Consider the following 18,522-nt stretch of genomic DNA (forward strand, 5'->3'; position numbering starts at 1 on the left):
ATATTCCGTATCCAAACAATGATGTAATGTATTGTTTCTTGTATACTAACATGTGTGACATAATACCTTACGTCATGGATAGCCACACGTTCAACATCACCATAGTGGACAATCTTCCACTTAGAATAAAAAGCAGTAGCAGTGTATGATGCTGAACCTTTATGTCGTCATAAAGGTTTTCTGATAATAGATTCGAGTTACGAAAACCTATTTATACCAAAAGCTGTTAAGAATATTTTACGTTAATCGTGTATAATATTATAGAGAATATATACACATTGTAGATATGTTTTTTGTGGCACATTCGTTATGCAGGACGTGATAGTAAAACTATAAAAAAAACTATATTTAATTGGACATGTTTTACAAAGTATTCAAGTATTTTACTTTGAATATAATTACGTAACCATAATGCTTCTATGTTCAATAAATGAATTTGAACATTGTAGGTATATTTTTAAATCTATTGCTGTTAAAGATTCAAATATATTTGCATATGATTAATTTATCAAACAATAATTTTCGAATATTATTTGTATAAACCTTAAATAATTACGATAGATTAATATTTATATTTGTTTGTATTTTTTTTATAGCTGGATCGAAAAATCGACCAGCTACGTCTAGTAGCCGGAGCCATACACAATACGGAGTTTAAGCAAAACAAGTTACATGTCATAGAAACAGAAAAAACGTGAAATTATTTTATTGCAACAATAAAAATTTGGCTGTTTATTAAATTTTTATAACTATAGAATAACAAATAGGTATTGCATTGAAAATAAAGTTAAGAGCGATCAAAATAATTTACAATAGTTCTAAAAAACTCCTTGACTGTTTATGGTTTTTTTTTTGTATATGTACTTAAGAGTAATGGTTATCTGAATGGGATACTATACACCGTAGTTGTGAATATCATTACATTATAATCTATCTCCCGCGATTGTCAACTGTCGAAAGATTGTAAACCGTAACATAGCTACTGCTTACAAGTCACCGAATTATTAGATTTAATCTCTCCAATTGAATTTGTCAAATCATAAAATCTTTAACCTAACCTGACAGAAAATTTATAAACCATCGTAATTTTATATTTTATTAATATCTGCAATCTTTCTACGGTTTACAATCTCGAGAGATTTGAAAATGTACTAAAGCGCCTAAAGATTGATCGGACTATGAAGGATTGTTATCTACTAAATTATCCACAATGGTGCTCTCCACATGGATCGGAAAGGTCGCGGGAATATATTTACGTAGCATAACGGCTGCCCCATACTTCACTCCACGTAGTTCAGTGGAGCGCGTTTATGGAGGCATAAATCTGTTTAGTCGTCTCGAAGTTTTACCCCGATGCAAGCAAAAATATGTCGTTCGTATAGCAGACGATGCTTACATCATGAAGGTTGAGCAAGACGGCGTTGTAAGCGAGGAGCGGCGATGAGGTAAAGTGGGAACTTTAGGGGCACCATAACTGACGATTATGTCCCTATCGTGATAGTAGTGTCCTGTGACCGAATGCAAGCAGGTAGGTTGGCAGGTAGTTAGGTAGGTGACTTTGACCTTTAAAAAAAAACAACCACCATATTTTTGTTGAGCGCATCCATTAATCAAGAAAATTAAAGAAGGAGTGCATCGCCTCTCATACAATTAAACTTCGTATTTTTTTTTATTGCGCATACATTACATTTACATACATTACAAAACGACGATCTTCTCGAACTATCAAGTCCCTATGTTTTATAGTTTAACGCCCCAGCCGTTGACAAAATAGGTTAGGCACAACATTGCTTTTTATATAGGTACATATTTACGGGTATTGGAATATTTGGCGTCGATTTCGAACGTCATTCACTTCCGCGGCCAATTGAAAGCTAAAATCTAGAAAGACTTCTAAAAATCTTGGTGTGCTTTGCAAGGCGAGACAGTACTTCAGGTCGGCGCATCGCCTAAAACTTTACAAGGAGCAAATTCAGCCCCACGTGGAGTACTGCTCAAATCTCTGAGCGGGAGCTGCCCAAATCCAGCTTCTTCTATTTGACCGCATTCAACGTAAGATGGCTAAGAATTATTGAGGATCAAGCTCTTTCCGGTCGATTACTATGCATCACCTATATCATAAAAAAATAAATAGATAAAATAGGAGACCCAATATTACTTTTTCCGTATTACAATTCTTTAAATAATAACTTTATTTGGTGGACCAGATAGTACTAATATTTTAGTACCTATTGTACCTTAATTTAGTAGGGAAGGTAAAAATTCATTTGATCTTAAAGTAATTTTAATAGAAAATGTATTTACACTTCGATATTCTATTATGCTTAAAGTAAATTAAAAAATATTTATTTCAGAAGAAACTGTGACGTACAAAAAATAAATCCAATATGAAAATTACCTAAAAATCTATTAATATTCGTTGTCGACATAGTTTTGATCATGATGCAGAATTGTTAAAATTTAGTTTTTGGATTTCTCATTACAGTTTAGACTTACATACTATTTTTTTTCGTTTTTAGGCTAATTTAATTGACGTCGTTTCTTATTAATTGTCGTTTAAGTACAGATCCAAATTACAAAAAAAAGGGAAAGCGAGTGACACACTGAGAAAAAAATCTTTTTAATTTGTATATATGTTAAATTCCAGGTAATAAAGCGACTAGGTATGAACTAATGAGGGTTAACTCCGCTCATTGAATCACTTGACTCGTATAAGCTTGGAAAATTATTCAAAAACTATATAACAATGTTATAATAACAGAAATCAGCCAGCCCACCGGTACCCGCGACTTTGTGTGCATCAAACTTACTTTGCGCTTAGAGCCCATTATTTTTACAATTTATATGTTTATGTCCTTGCCAAAGTACAAGGGTATTTTTATGGAATTTCACTACGATTGGTTCAGTTGTGACGAAGTTACAAACAGACGGACTTTCGTATTTAAGACATAAGTCTGAGTTTAATATCGAAAAAACTGTATCGAGAATGAATGATACTTAAACTATTTATTTTACAGAGTTCTATTGTTATTTTTACAGAAATATTTCGTCAATAAGCTTCTTGTCTATGACCCTATGTGGTTTGGGTCGTGTTTGCTTCTTCCTCCGTCGGTACAGCCTCGCGTTGAGTGGGTACAGCGCCGGCGATAGTGAACATCTCACGTTAAACCACCAGTCACAGGACGCTACTCCCTGTGAGAAGACCGTGCCGTTCGGGCAAAGGAATGATGCTTGGCGACCATCTATGTCGCAATAATGCCATGCTGAAAAAACAAAAATATATACGTTTAATTAATTCACGAACTAAGATATAAAATTTAAGTAAAATGTCGAATTTTGATTTATATCAAGAGAAAATCAAATTAAACGTTTGATAAAAATGGTATCACCATTCATTTAGAAATTAATAAACTTCTTTTGTAATTTTTGTAATTTATAGAACGCTTCATATGGCGTCATAGACAGGAAGTGTGGTGTCTAAATAAGTGATCTTGCAGGCTATATGTACTCATCTACAAGTCAAAGTCTCGTAATTTATCACATATTTATTACCGCATTTAAAACATGTTTTATAATACATTACTTCGTATCTTGTAGTCTAACTTTATAAATAAACGACGAAACTGATAACATAAAATAATAGTTCATGCTAGTTTATGTATGGTAGAATAAGACTCCATAGTCAAACTATAACTATGCTTATATATGAATTTAGACACATGCAGGTTTACTCACAATGTTTTCCTTCACCACCGAGCACGAGATGAATTATAAACACAAATTAAGCACATAAAAGTTCAGTGGTGCTTGCCTGGGTTTGAATCCGAAATCATCGGTTAAGATGCACGTTGCACTAACCTAACCACTGGGCCATCTCGGCTCAATTTCAAATTATTGACAAAAAAAAATTACAAAACTCACAGTTTGATTCCAAACACCTTATTTTAATGATATCTAAATGTGTAATAAGCAGATATTTTTCATGATCTTTTCAAGTTACGTAATTAATATTAACGTTAAAAAGTTAAACGTCGTATATGCATTAGTCGATACCAAAACGAGGATAAAACTAGTTAAATCTTAAATCGTAAAATGTTATTAATGTACGTGTCGTAATTATTGTGGCCCTGTGTACTCTTCCACAGTTTAAAATGAGACATGATATAGATGTGTAATATTTATATTCGTATTTTTTGTTAAACTGTATTATCTAAAAGGATCTCACGGTGTCGAACTAATAATTTACGATCGTTATACTTCCGCATGATTCTTCATAATAATTACGTGACCTTAGCTCATAAGGCCACGTATATCCTAATCATCTCAAAAGATACAAGGTCGTGTACCAAAAATAGTAGGCACAAAGAGTTTTGTTAAACAATTGTTCACGACCCACGTTTACAAATTCATTAAATCCACAAGTGAGAAGTGTGTACTTTTTTATCATTTAAAAGTCAGCCCACCTATGACTGGCAAATGGGCCATATGATGGTAAGTGGTCAGCACCGCCCATAGACATTGGCACGGTAAGAAACATTAATGATCCCTTACGTCGTCAATGCACCACGAACCATGGCATTGTATCACATAATACAATATCAGGAACCTTCACACTATTTACAACAATAACAGTTGTACAAAGTTTCAACTTGATCGGATTATAATGGATTAGGTACGCGATACACATACTATACATATAAAACAACTCAGGTATAAACCTATGAGTATATAGATTTAGTAAAGTTTTGTTATAGTTCTGATTTTATCTTATATTAACTTTGGCGAATAAAAAAATAATTAAATATTTTAATTTGTTTGTTATTTAATTATGTAAATGTTAAATAAAATACATTTCAAATACATCCGCGATGACCGCTCGAAATAGATACACATCCTTTATTACATTTATTAAGAAACATTTGTTTCTGTAGTATTCATATGTCAAGGATAATCAGTAACATATAATATATATTTTAATGAGCTAACCCGTAACGATTTATCATTCGATCTCCGACTCATCAGGTTGTGGTTTTGTAACCATTTTTTTTTATTTCGAGGTAACCTTTATTGATAATTTGTAGAACTGTCCTTCCTTCAAAATAAGACGTGCACTAGTGCAGGCTTCTTTTAATTATTAAGAAACTACCATAATTTATGGCACCTATAGGCGGATGGCTAAATGAAAAATTGGTGGAAAGTGGTCACCACTGCCAATAAACATTAGCACAGTGTGATATGTTAAGCATTTCTTATAAAACCAGTGTACCACCAACCTGAGATGTAATGATCGTTGTGCCTATAGTTACACTGGTTTACTTACCCTTCGAATTGAAACACAACTATACTAACTATTGCTATTTGGCAGTAGAATTTATGATGAATGGGTGATACCTACGCAGACGGGCTTGCACATAGCACTACCACCAAGTTTAGCTCCATAGCTTTGAACGGAACCATTAGTATTTAATTACATACCAAGTTTATTTAAAAATATTATACATATAACTTAAATAACAATTATATTTAGGTAGCAATACTAAAAACTGATAACATACCTTGACAACGTGTTTCCATATCTGCAAAGAAACCTGGATACGCTTGTTCATCACAATAGAAGTTGGTGTAAGGAACGGCCCCTAGTACAGGATAATCTGTCCCTGGTTTACCTGGAATATACATAATCCACATTAAAACTAACTTAGCAATTCAGTCAAGCAAGTGAGATGACGTCTAAAAATTTCATAAACTCAAATATACCTAACCATTGATTACAGATTTTTATAATTATCCAGTAATATATGTTTAAAAATAAGACATATTCGCAACGTTTCTTTGTATAAATAGTATTTACAAATTGATATTCAACATTTACGGTAAAAACTCTGTTTATACTTCGCAATTTGGATCAGTGATTTCAGGAATAAATCAGAATATTTGAATAACTTAAGAAAAGAAGTTATACGTAAAGTAATACTAAATTTAAAAAAAATACTACAAAAACGTAAATACAAAAATTTCTACAGTTGCTTTTTTTTTAGTTCCGGTAATATTATCGGAAGTCGGTACCAACGTGATAATGTTTAAAAAAATTATCATACATACTAAAATTGTTTGACCTCTGAATAACAGATAAATTTGTCTTGATATTGTCATAGCCTTCGAAAATATACACAACATTGTTTGTCATTAAATATTGTTGTGTTTTTTTATATTTTAGGAAAACAGAAATACATTTATAAATATAACGAAATCCTAAACGTCTTTGTTCATGAACAAAGCAATAGTTTAAGACACAGTACAATTTTAAATAATTTAAAATAAATCTAAAATATACTGCATTCTCTTTAACTTGTCGTTTTAAATAAACACTTTTAAGTCTACTTCAATTGACTTGATCCACGGACACGAACGTCTGCATAACAGCTTGCGGTAGTTATCTTAACGTTAAGGAAAGTTTGCCACAGAACCACTTTCACCGGTCTAATCGATTACTATTGGTTTTCATTATAATGTCGCTTCAAAGACGGTAAGCTTCCGAGATTTTCATCCATTTTGATATTTGAACATAAGGCCATGTGTTTCGATAATAATGTTGGAAGTTTTTATATCATAATTTGTTACACAAACTCTTTTAGATTTCTGTACATTGTAGTCGTAATATAAGAAGGAAAAATTTAATTTGGTACGCTGTATATAACGCTCTAATAATAAGTATGAATATGTATTTATAATATTTTAAATGTTAATCCAATCGATCGAATCGCGATCGAAAAACTTTAGTTGTCTCTACGAGTATCTAGTTTAATGACATGCCTGCAGCTATTATTTCACCTTTGACCCTTGCAAACTTATGAGAAAATAAGACTAGCTTAGAAACTGTCTTATACGTATAACACAATGTGGTACATTTAATAAAAAAATGCTGTATTTATTTGGTAATACCAAAGATTACAGACAGTACTTGTTACATTTTTTAATGAATGTTAAGACCAGAACACCCATCTGGATAAGCGATACGCACTTATCTAATATTGTTAAACAAAAATGGTTAATATTTTTGTGGATCTTAGGTTCTATTTAGCCATGAATTTTAATCGATATCCTTATTCTTGTTTTTAATCTTTGAGATGTATAGATATATCTCAAAAGTAAATTAATTATTGTCATTATTGTATCCATAGACGTGCTAAACCTGCCGTTATTGAATCTTATTTAATATTTTGATTTATGTTATTTAAATCTCTCTGTTTTAATTATTTGATATTACAAACTACTATTAAGAGAAATTTATAAGTATGATCTTACGCAATAGTCAAAATACAATTACAAGGATTACTTGCACAATAACTAATAGTTGTTCACACAGTTCGCTAGGTCGCTTGTTTGATCATTAGTAAGCTTGTGGGAATACTAGTTCCAAAGTTTGCGTACAAACTGCTTTTTTCATATTCACCAATATATATGTTTATAATACATTATTATCCATGCTTATGTAATAGAACGTTTGTAGGAATAAACTGCATTAACAAATATAATGTTACACTGAAGAAATTAAAGTGACTTTACGGTGACTCGGTGACAATTTACATTGCTTTTTTTTTATTTCGTCTAAAACTCTTGACGACGTCCTAACTACTAATTGATTGAGAAGGAAATATAAAAAAATAATAATATTTCCTTATAATAACTGAATTTTACCACAAATACATATACGTATTAGTTGATTAAATAATATCAATAGTCTATAAAACATAAAAAGAGTTACTTATAGGAAGACATTAAAAATTTTACACATCCTGTGCTTAAATTATAAATGTCAAATTATATATAAAACTAAATTTCAAGTTACCAATTCGAAAATAATTAATATTTCCTTACAATTTTAAGATAATTAAGTGATTCTTACCAAACTATTTAACTTTGTAACGTATTAACATTTTCGAAATATACATTGAGTATCGTGTTTTATATTGAAAATCCATGTCCGCACATGTGTTTGCCTCGATTTATCGACCGATTGATATTATTGTAAAATACAATATTTTAATAATTATCTCATAGTTGTAATTGGGTAAGCATGACATTAATTAACAAGACAAGTATGAAACTTGTTAAAGGATTACTTTATTTGTCTCTTTATGTACTGCCCTGATTAAATAAACCAAACTGTTAGGTTCAGGCGTGTTAACTCTAGCTAACAAGACGTGGTAACTAGCTGTCTTTCCCGAATTTGTCCAGGTCTTTATTAGACCTTTATGTACTTCGCATGGCATTGCCAACTACCGGGTCCAATCTAAGACATTCAGAGCGCCCCGCCAATACACAAAAATTTTCATCAAAATCGCACGTTCTTTCGTTCATTTTCAATTATATATTCTACAATTTAGTTATTTATCCCTATTCAAATTTCAAATTTCATCCCACACAGCAACTTTCGTCTTGATGCTTTCATTCAAAAAACACTGCATGTGCACATGCAAAACGAGTTTGAATCCGCCATTTTCGTTTCAGATCTACGTACTACATTCACTGGGAAATCTTCGTTTATAAATACATTTTTTTAGGGAATTCGTATATAAATCAGTACGTCTATGTAATAAAACACCGATTCATTAATTGAGGCGAATAAAGAAAAAGATAATAAATAAAATGTCCCAACAAAACAATAATTATATTTGGCGAATGAGTACTGACAAAAACAAGGTCAGACCCACTACGTTTATGTAATAATTCGAGACGAGGCGTCGAAATCGTTGACGTGATAATTTATACCTTTTATTAACATTGACATTGAAATGAAGTTTCTTTTAAGATGTATCCAATCTCAATTTAAACGAACACCTTATTCAATTACCACATTGTATATAGAAATATTTAATTCTGGAAATCTTAATATTCAGTGTCCATTATGTTTATCTCCTATTTCTATCATAATTACAAATTAACAAATATAACTGAAGTTCAATATATTTGTTTATTACTTAAATAGGTTGGCTCACAGGCAAATATGATGGTAAGGGGACCCTGACGCCCAGATATATTAATACCTAAGGGGATGTCACGGTATAGCGCGCATCGTACCGACGCCTTCTCCCTGGTCTTCTTCAGCGAAACAAGTCTGTGAAGAGAATCTGCTCAATATGCTGCTCCACGGCGTCATTTTGCGGCATAACGTATTCGTAACGACGTAACGTATCCTTCCAACACCTCTTGCTCCCGATCATAGCCCTTATCACATTTAACATCGAGAAGTTTCCGCTGATAATTGCCACCAAGGAAAGGCGCTGGTGCCCTTTTCAGCATACTCCGTCAGGTGTGACACAGCTTACACTACCTCATGCCTTATGGGAGTTTGATGACAACTCCACCTGGATATTCCATGCAGGTACTAACTGAAACAGCCGTGCCGCGACTCTTCTAGACGCAGTGACTTAAGAGCCTCTACTGTCGCCAGACCTGCTAAAAGGATCAGATCCTCCTTTCGCCTCAGATACGCCACAAACCTTGTGAACTAATATTTTATGTTCCTTCTGCTTTTAATTCAGAATTGCTGTTTGGCGGTAGAATATATTATAAGTAGGCGGTACCTATCTAGACGAGCTTGCACAAAGCCCTCAACTATCAATCAACTAATCGCTAACTCAAGTACAAAAATATATAATTATTATTTTAGTCAAGTTAAGAGATACAATTGTAAATCACTATTGTCCTTTAATTCTAAATAAAGTTCATTATTAAAATTAAAAACTCACAGTGTAATATTTAGTGTTAAGTTTAACAGGATATTTTATATAATATTTAAGGAAAACTATAAAATTGTATTGTTTAGATAAAGTCGTATCAAGTCTGTAGTATAAAGTTCTAACCTTGTCATGTATACATACATACGCTATTGCAAAATAATTCACTTGGTACACAAGCTGCCAAGCATTACGCAAAATAATATTCTAAGTTCTCTAAATTACGTTCGATTAAAATAATTCGAATATATTATAAGACGGCAATTCCATATTTAATAGTGGCACCAAGCAGTTTAGCCCTTGTCCTAGAAATCCAATGGATTTAAAATTTTCTTTTGTATCGCTGTTGACAATTTATTATTTTAAGTGATTGCTTAAGATTTTACTTGTAAATTAATAATAAATTTACTATCCAAATTATATATCCAATTGAATAAGAGTTTACCATTAAATTAAAAACATTGATAAGCAAGGATCATTTTCAATGGATATAAAGGCTATAAGTTCAGCCGTCATGCAGAATAAACCAAAACTAAATAGGTTATTTTACGATAAATTTACTTAATAATTTAAACACAGGCTAAACATCACGACTATAAGCGTAGACTGGAAGCGTAGAAACTGTGAGATTATTATTAAAGAAACCAACCGATGTTATCAAAGACATACAATGAATAAATACGGAAGAAACTGAATCCTAGTTAATGTACTTATGTTTATTTATAAAATAATAATCATCTTTAATACACACAAAATAAAAAGGAATAAAATAAAGTAAACTTACGACTAATAATATTGTGTAGTGATATTTTTCTGAAAACACGTATAAAAATTAAAAGACATAAATATATAATATATGTACTTGTAGTTACTTATATTTAGATATTGTTATTTATTTTTACCCACATGTATTAACTTATTTCCTGACAATTACCAATCTTGTAATTAAATAGCTTTTAAACTAAAATTAGGTCAATGTCAAAATATCTTCATCTAAGTGTATGTCAAATTTATATGTACGTGCATGTATATTTCAAAACTAAAAACATCAAGTTTAAAATTAATAATAGCACTAGCGAGTATGAAACATCTTCAATGCTAAAGCCAGTTTGACTGGATTTCAAATGAGCAAATGTAAATCTTAAGCGTTATATTTGTAAAGATTTCGTATATTCAACGATAGCACACCTTATTTTTTTATATTTCGATAGATTGTTACTAGGATAAGATAGATAGATTATTGTTGTCTTTATTAATACTCGTTAACTTACAATGGCGCAATTTGCGTTTATAAACGCTATGGCGCAAGTTCGTTCGGCGAAACTTGTGGAACTATCTATACATGTATTATTGTAGTATACACATTCCATAAGCGTACGTTTAATGCATCTTCGTTCCTGATTTACTTAGTTCGACATTTGTTTATCAAATGTAACGTTGGTTGAGCAAGTAATACAAGTCAGTAGATCTGGAAAGGCTAAAATATGTTACTAAATTTGCCGCAAGAGACCTTTAGTAAGAGCGTTATCATTTTAAGCAAATCTTTTTATAGCTCAAGTTGTTATGAAAGTGAAAATCGAAATGCTTTTATTTCTTACTTAATTTTGCCTCACCAAGAAAGTGCATAGATAATAATTTTAATTGCATAATGTTATAATAATGATTGAAGTTTCTGTGCAAGTGTCGATTTGAAGATTTATAAAGCAAAGGTCACGTTTCTGATATTACGTAATGCCATCATATCGTAAATATTTTTTTTACGATTATAATGAATCATTAAAGATTCTTCTTAGTCAAAACTGATTAACATATCTCCAATAGACATTATCTTATAGATGAGAGAATAGAATATGCTTAAAGAAACTAATCGGGACAAATCAATACGAATTTTAAATAATCAATAAATCCGAACCGAATAACTTATAGCGAAATATAGTGAAAAGAACAATTATTGAGATAAGATGAGCAGATTTTATAGTATAGTATTTTCACAGTTTCGCCTTCATACATATATAAGTTTTACGTATAATTATATAAGTCTGAGGTCACAGTCAAAATATTATAATATTTTTATTCACCTGTCAATATAAACAAAAAAAAAAACAAACAAGCCGATTAGTGTAAACAATAGCACATATGCACTCTGCATTATTATATGAAACATGGTTTATTTCTATCTATTCATATTTACATATTATTAGACCGAGATGACCCTGTGATTAGAACACGTAAATCTTAACCAATGACTGCGGATACAAATCCAGCACCACTAAATTTACATGTTCTTATTTCGTTTATAATTCACGTCATATGTCGTGAAGGTTTCGAAGGCGAACATCGACAGGATTATTGTGTCGAACGAAAATGTGACACATGCTTTTCGTCAACTCTCATTAGAATATGCGTACACGAATGAGTTCTAAACCATATCAAAGCGAGGAGGTCTCAGTCCAGTAGTGGGACATTTACAAGCTATCACATTCATACATCTTTAAAGGAGTATTATTATTCAGCTGAACCTAAACTTCGTACACCATTGTTTTCACGCCCAATGTTACGTGAGTAAAAAAAATATTATGCCTCATTCGTTATATGTCAATGAAAAGCAAGGTAGACAGCTTTATTCGAGAATAATAAAAATAGTGTCAAGAAAAATCGCAATGCCAACATATCGCACGAGCAGGTAATTATAAGAAAGCATACATGACAAATGACTTTTATAAAATTTCACGTGATAAACAACAGGTTATATATTGTACACACATGAATTATTTATATTAAGAACTTAAGTAAATATACATATAAAAAATGATGAGAGCTATAGTTATACTTATCATGTTATTGTGGAATGGTGTCAAGAATATAAGTTAGTGTGAAAATAAAAAGCAGCATTTCCCTGTTGAATTGCAATTCCGATTTTCTTGCCAAGGCAGGCAGGAAGCAATAACATTGGTGCCATATCGTTTAGAAGTTTTTTTTTTGCGTTATTACCGCAGATCAAGCGGGCCAAGGTCCAAGTGTTTCAACAGCCAACGAAACAAAATATAATATTTATTATTATGCCTAAAATATTTAACGTCATACAAATGAACGAACATAAAAGTTTTCTAGTAAGTACATTATATAAATTAATAAAAAAAAAAAAAATAACCAAATGTTTTATTTAGATAGGCACTGGTTTAAAATAAAAATGTATGCTGAGAAAAATTGTAACATTATAATGTATCAATCTACTTCACTAGTTAGGCGATAATCACACAGGTTAGACTACGCATGAATGCCGTCGCACCGACCTCAAGCTCATCGAGAATGTCAGGGCAATTTGCTTAAAAGAGCATTATCTAAGTAACCCTTGTCAAGTCTCGTCATCTCAACAACCGTTCAGATAGAGCACGCCGAACTTAGATCGATGTCCTAATGAACTAACATTAAAGTAGTTTTAGTTTTTTAATTTTATCTTTCGAATATAATTATATTTTACTACTTCGTGTAATATAGAAATATTCATGAAGTATTATTATATAGAGTTTTGAAACTTTCCAATACGTACCTAAAGCAACTCTTTGATATTTTGCTAGTATTTATTTATTAGGTACATAAATCTATACTTAATTTATGTGAAATTGTTTTGTAACTATTTCTAGAGTAACGCTTCGATGAATCAAATTATCAATTTTTAACAATCATATCATACTTAACGAGCAGACGACCCACATAATCGTCACTAACATATTGTGTACGTTGCCAATAAACTACTGGCCAGCAATTTCTTAATCGCATTCTACTGTTTGACACGCAAATGGCTACAGGTACTAGCGGAGCGCACGATGCATTTCCAACACTCATTTTAAAACAGTGTTAATGTTGTAATGAACTTGAAATGCTTATGAAACACACTTGTTACGACCTTTTTATACTTTATTTGTTGCTGTGAATAAGTACATTAGGACAACGTATGCTACTTACATGTAACATTTGAATATATATTTTAAAGATACAGGCAAATAGTATTTCTAGTTATTGTTCTTTAAACAGCAGAAAAGCATTGCAATTTACTAAGAAACAGTAAAAACTAACATATTGTTTTTATCATTACTGCATAAAATTTAATTGTTAGTTCTCATATTATCGCCAAGCGTCGTAATATACCTATCAACCAAATATATGCACCGGCTCACTCTCATCATAGCATACTAAAATACAAATCGTAGTTTGTATGATAGATGATAAATAATTTGTATTTTTAACGATTTGAATAAAAAATAATTGTAGAAATAATTTTCACTGTTGAATTTTGTATCGCTAATCTTTATTACTAGTTATCAGAACAAACAAAGCTACAATAAAAATACTGTCTGTTGTGACAGCGTAAACTGTAATAAGACTAATAAAAAACATGTAAAAAAAAAGTCATTAAAATAATATTATTTTTTTATAATGGAAACACTAACAAATTATTAATATAAAGTTTATGTAAAACGCGCAATGCGAGTTTAATATCATAAACATACTCTGATCTATTTTTAATAATATAATAGATTGCACAAGTAGATACAATGGTGTTCCCAAAAGAGCACAATGATTACGTTCATAATGGACGATTGTTAGCACAATTAAGAGCTTAACTCAAAGCCTCGACAGAGCAAGGCTGCACAGTGCACGTTACCGTAGTAACGAGCCGTAGGTGTGTTTTGTTCTAAAATACAATATAATTTATATGCTCGAGTTAAACTTTGCGATAAAGGTTACGATATTTCATTACCGTGGGAGGTATTCCATCTAATCCATTAACAAAGTAACAGTTTCCAATAAGTATAACGTACTTACGCACAAGTAATTACCAGTGTTAAAATTTATCACACCTGTTTATAAAATAATTATAAATAATTTATAAAATATTAAATCGGTTATTGAGGTCAATACTTATAATAATATGTAACTTAAATGTCTTTGCAGAACGATTTGTATATTTTTACATAAAATTAGATGCCAGCAAAACACACTTATGCTTGATCTAAATTAAAGTTGATACGAGTGACATAAGATAAATCATGTAATTCAATTACATAGTTGGATATATTAGATCAGAGCGGTGATACCACGTGTAATGAAAGATAGAGGATTTAAATCCGGCTCAAGAATTATGACTTAAATCATTACTAAAACGAATATATGGAATAACTTATATGTGCTTAGTGGGCTTGGAATAAGCTGACTCTTTTCCTATAGTTAAAACAAATTAAATCATCATCAAGGTCATTTGCTGTCCTAGATAAGGGATCATAATGGGTGAAATATCAGATAATAGATATAATCATAGAATATGACACATTCTGTAGATATATATTTCTATAAGAGATGATTCAGCTTCACAAATCGCCTGACCTTTCTTTAGGTTATATCACGTAATGTGTTGATTTTTTATATATATACTACGTAATATTAGTAGAACATAAAGTCGTGGAGGTATATTTGTTACTTAAATGATTAACTCTATATAAAGAGCAACGTGAGTCAGTCATGAGAACTTAGCAAATAACGAAGATGTTCTTTATATGTTAAGGTCAATGATTAATTATTTTATTACATAACTGGTTTACGCTTCAACGTTTCGCTTGTAAATACGTTTCATATAAATGCAGAATTTGCGAAAAATTAGAGCAAGATTAAATTTATTATAATATGAAGGTTTTGAGCTTCACTGTAGATCTAATTACACTAAAGCTCCATATCTTTACTCTCTCTTTCTCTAATGTTCGTGTCTAGTCGTTAAACATTCAACAGAAACTAACCAAAATAACCAAGTATTTATGTGTGTGTTTTTTATAGTGCCCTTTAGTTTTCGTTAAAATAATTAACGTAAAACTAAAAGTATTTGGTGTCGATTTAAACAATGGTGCTTACACGGTAAATATTTCTTTTCTCACATAGAATTATATCATAGTGTAAAAATGTCGTAATCAATTAATTAGACGAATCCACGCCGATCTTCTCATAATTTACTCATTATATCATCACCTATTGATCGGCTCGGCTTTGAAGGTATAATTTTATACAATCAAAGAGAATTGTAAAAAGTCATTTTCTTTTAGTTTTACGTTAAATAGGCTTTGCTTGTAGTTCACCTGAATAGATACAACTAGCTCATCATTTATTGTCTCGTTAAACATGAATACGTTGTATGACTGGTTTAAACAGAGCATGAGCCATTGTTACTAAAGGTGGTATATATAATTTTTTGGATTCCATCCTTGGCAACGCATTGATGGTGTAAGGATTTCTTTTTGCAGTGCTAGTTTATATGGATTTTAGAGACCACTTATTATGATGTTGCCTTATTACTCTTAGATTTTTCACAAAATAAATAATAAATTTAGAAAAAAATTAATTATTTTGGGAAAAACTCATTTCTAAGGTATAATAATATAGCGTATAGAGCCATAATAACAAAATATAAGATGAAAAATTACGAAAAATAGTTGAATACATATAAAATATATGTATGTATAAATATTCATATATTTTCTATAACAATGATTAATATTCTACAAATAAAATTATAATAAGGAAGAAAACACGCATATTAATTTGAAATAATTAACTAAACTGGATTGTCGGTGAATATCAGAATTTAGTTTTCATCATCGAATAAACTGTTTATTGCGGAAAAATAAAAATAAAAACGTATTAGGCATCCGAAGTTTTATATAAATGGCGCGGTAAATTTAATTCACAATTTCTATTAAGACAATAATTTTATTATTATTATATTATACTAATTTAGTGTGTTTTAAAACTGTTGATTGAGTCTTAGCATACAAAACTAATTAAATTGTACGTTTGCAACAATTTTAAAGTTCATTATTATTTTTTGTGCTGCATGCACACCTAGCTATATAGTTATATATGCAGATACATTTCTATACATTTGTCGACAGATACTGCTATAAGAAGAAAACAAAACGTATCCCCGTTGACCTTGCTGCCACTTGATTCAAGATATATTTTTTACTTGGATCAACCGGTACCTATCAAGTTCAAGGGCCCTTTATAGGCGAGAAGAGCTTTAAAGGAAAAAGGTTTCTAAAGTCTAGTCAATTGTATGAGTTACCAGAAATAGGTGTATTGTATAGTTAAAACTATTTCTGGTAAAATTTTCATATTTCGTTTTTTAATTTATTCTATTTTATATTATCCATACATATATTTATTTTATTTTATATTTTCCATATATTCAACCTCGATTATACGAATAAATAAAAATATTTACAAATGCCCTCTTCAGATTTTTTACTTTCTAATATATTAAGTAGAAGCATTTAAATGTGTAAATACGTCTGCTAATCTGTTTTTCTATATTACTTTAAATAAAGGACAAAAAATTAAAAAAGAAGAATTGTACTTTTATTCTTTGAAACTATTTTAATCTGAAACTATGTTAAATTGAACTACAAGAGTCAAGTTAATAATATTCATATAAACATTTTAAAAGGGAAATTGTGTCCGCGTATCCTGCGAAAACACTTAAAATGTTTTCAAAGGATACTACTCTGTTACCTCAATATCCACCATCCACGTGAACTAAGTAACGCCTACATATGCCGAAATCATTAACGCAAAATATTTTTTCGCCGCTATTTTGTTTGGTAATCGAAGTAAAATGATTGCTCATATTGGTTAGTATTTAATAAAATCATTCTTTATCCTACTAATATAATCTCACCAGGTATCGCCATTCCCAATTCGAGGTATTCCTTTACTGAAGGATTTATGAAGGCCGTGGGCGCAGGCGCAGTATTCGACTCTGGATCTGGTGCGTCCAGCGCTTGAGCAGGCTCACGAACCGCAGTACTATCGGCGCGCAAGCGCTTTACTCTTGTGCCATCTCTTACACCCCCTGTTTAAAATTAGTTTGATAAAGAAGATGAATTTGTAGGTAACGAAAAATCATATACATTATATTTTAGAATAAATTTCCTCTATTGTTATTAATAAATGTATAAATTATTATATTATTCAACACAAGATTATGCATATAGATAATCAAAAAGCGTGGCGCTAATACTTGAAAACTTTCAAGCAGGATATATTATATTAATTTAATTATATTTATCTGACATAACTTTGTAATTCAAATGTTTTTAAAGAGTAAAGAATAAATTTTTTGCCGGTTCTTCTTGGTGGCTTTACGTTTAATATAATTCTGGGAAATGATTGTAAAAGCCTAATTCAATATAGATTATTTTGTTTTTCTTTTTGATTTTGAAATAATAAATCTTCAATCCAAAAGATATATTAGAAAATAAATACTTTTATGTAAACGAACTCGTAAATCACCTCTCACAATATTGAGAAATTTAGGAATTATATAAGGGTCACATTTCACATAATAATCTAGCTTAGTAAGATAAAAGATGTACGCAAGTATAATTAATTAATTCGAAGATTGCGGCGAGTAAATGATCGCGAACATCTTATTAAGTAACATGTACATTTACAGTAGAAAGTGATGCAAGACGATATCTTATTTATACGTCTTTTTTTTAAGTAGACAAAAATAACCTTTTATTCTTCTTAGTTCAATTTCTCTGCAATTTTAGTTTAAATGATAATCAACGCTACGATAAAAACAAAAATATCTCACCTATGACTGTAAGTAATGAAAAAAACACTATAGTAAAACAACGACAAATAATTTTCGTATTCATCTTGATAATATATTTAAATTTAATTTATGAAGATCACTATGACATACTGAAAGACTACCACATCACACCAGAAC

General features: G+C 30.7%; 1 protein-coding gene across 1 annotated transcript; it reads right to left on the reverse strand.

Moving 5' to 3' along the window:
* Window positions 1-2,461: 2,461 nt before the first annotated feature.
* Window positions 2,462-18,522, reverse strand: LOC125067391. The gene is made up of 4 exons (XM_047675956.1): window positions 18,385-18,522; window positions 17,464-17,637; window positions 5,556-5,666; window positions 2,462-3,263 (listed from the first exon to the last, which is right to left on the reverse strand). Exons 1-4 carry the CDS (start codon window positions 18,446-18,448, stop codon window positions 3,034-3,036), a joined length of 579 nt encoding a protein of 192 aa, XP_047531912.1. The 5' UTR covers window positions 18,449-18,522; the 3' UTR covers window positions 2,462-3,033.

The sequence above is a fragment of the Vanessa atalanta genome, chromosome 11 (genome assembly GCF_905147765.1).
Source record: "Vanessa atalanta chromosome 11, ilVanAtal1.2, whole genome shotgun sequence".
In the NCBI taxonomy this organism is placed as follows: domain Eukaryota; kingdom Metazoa; phylum Arthropoda; class Insecta; order Lepidoptera; family Nymphalidae; genus Vanessa; species Vanessa atalanta.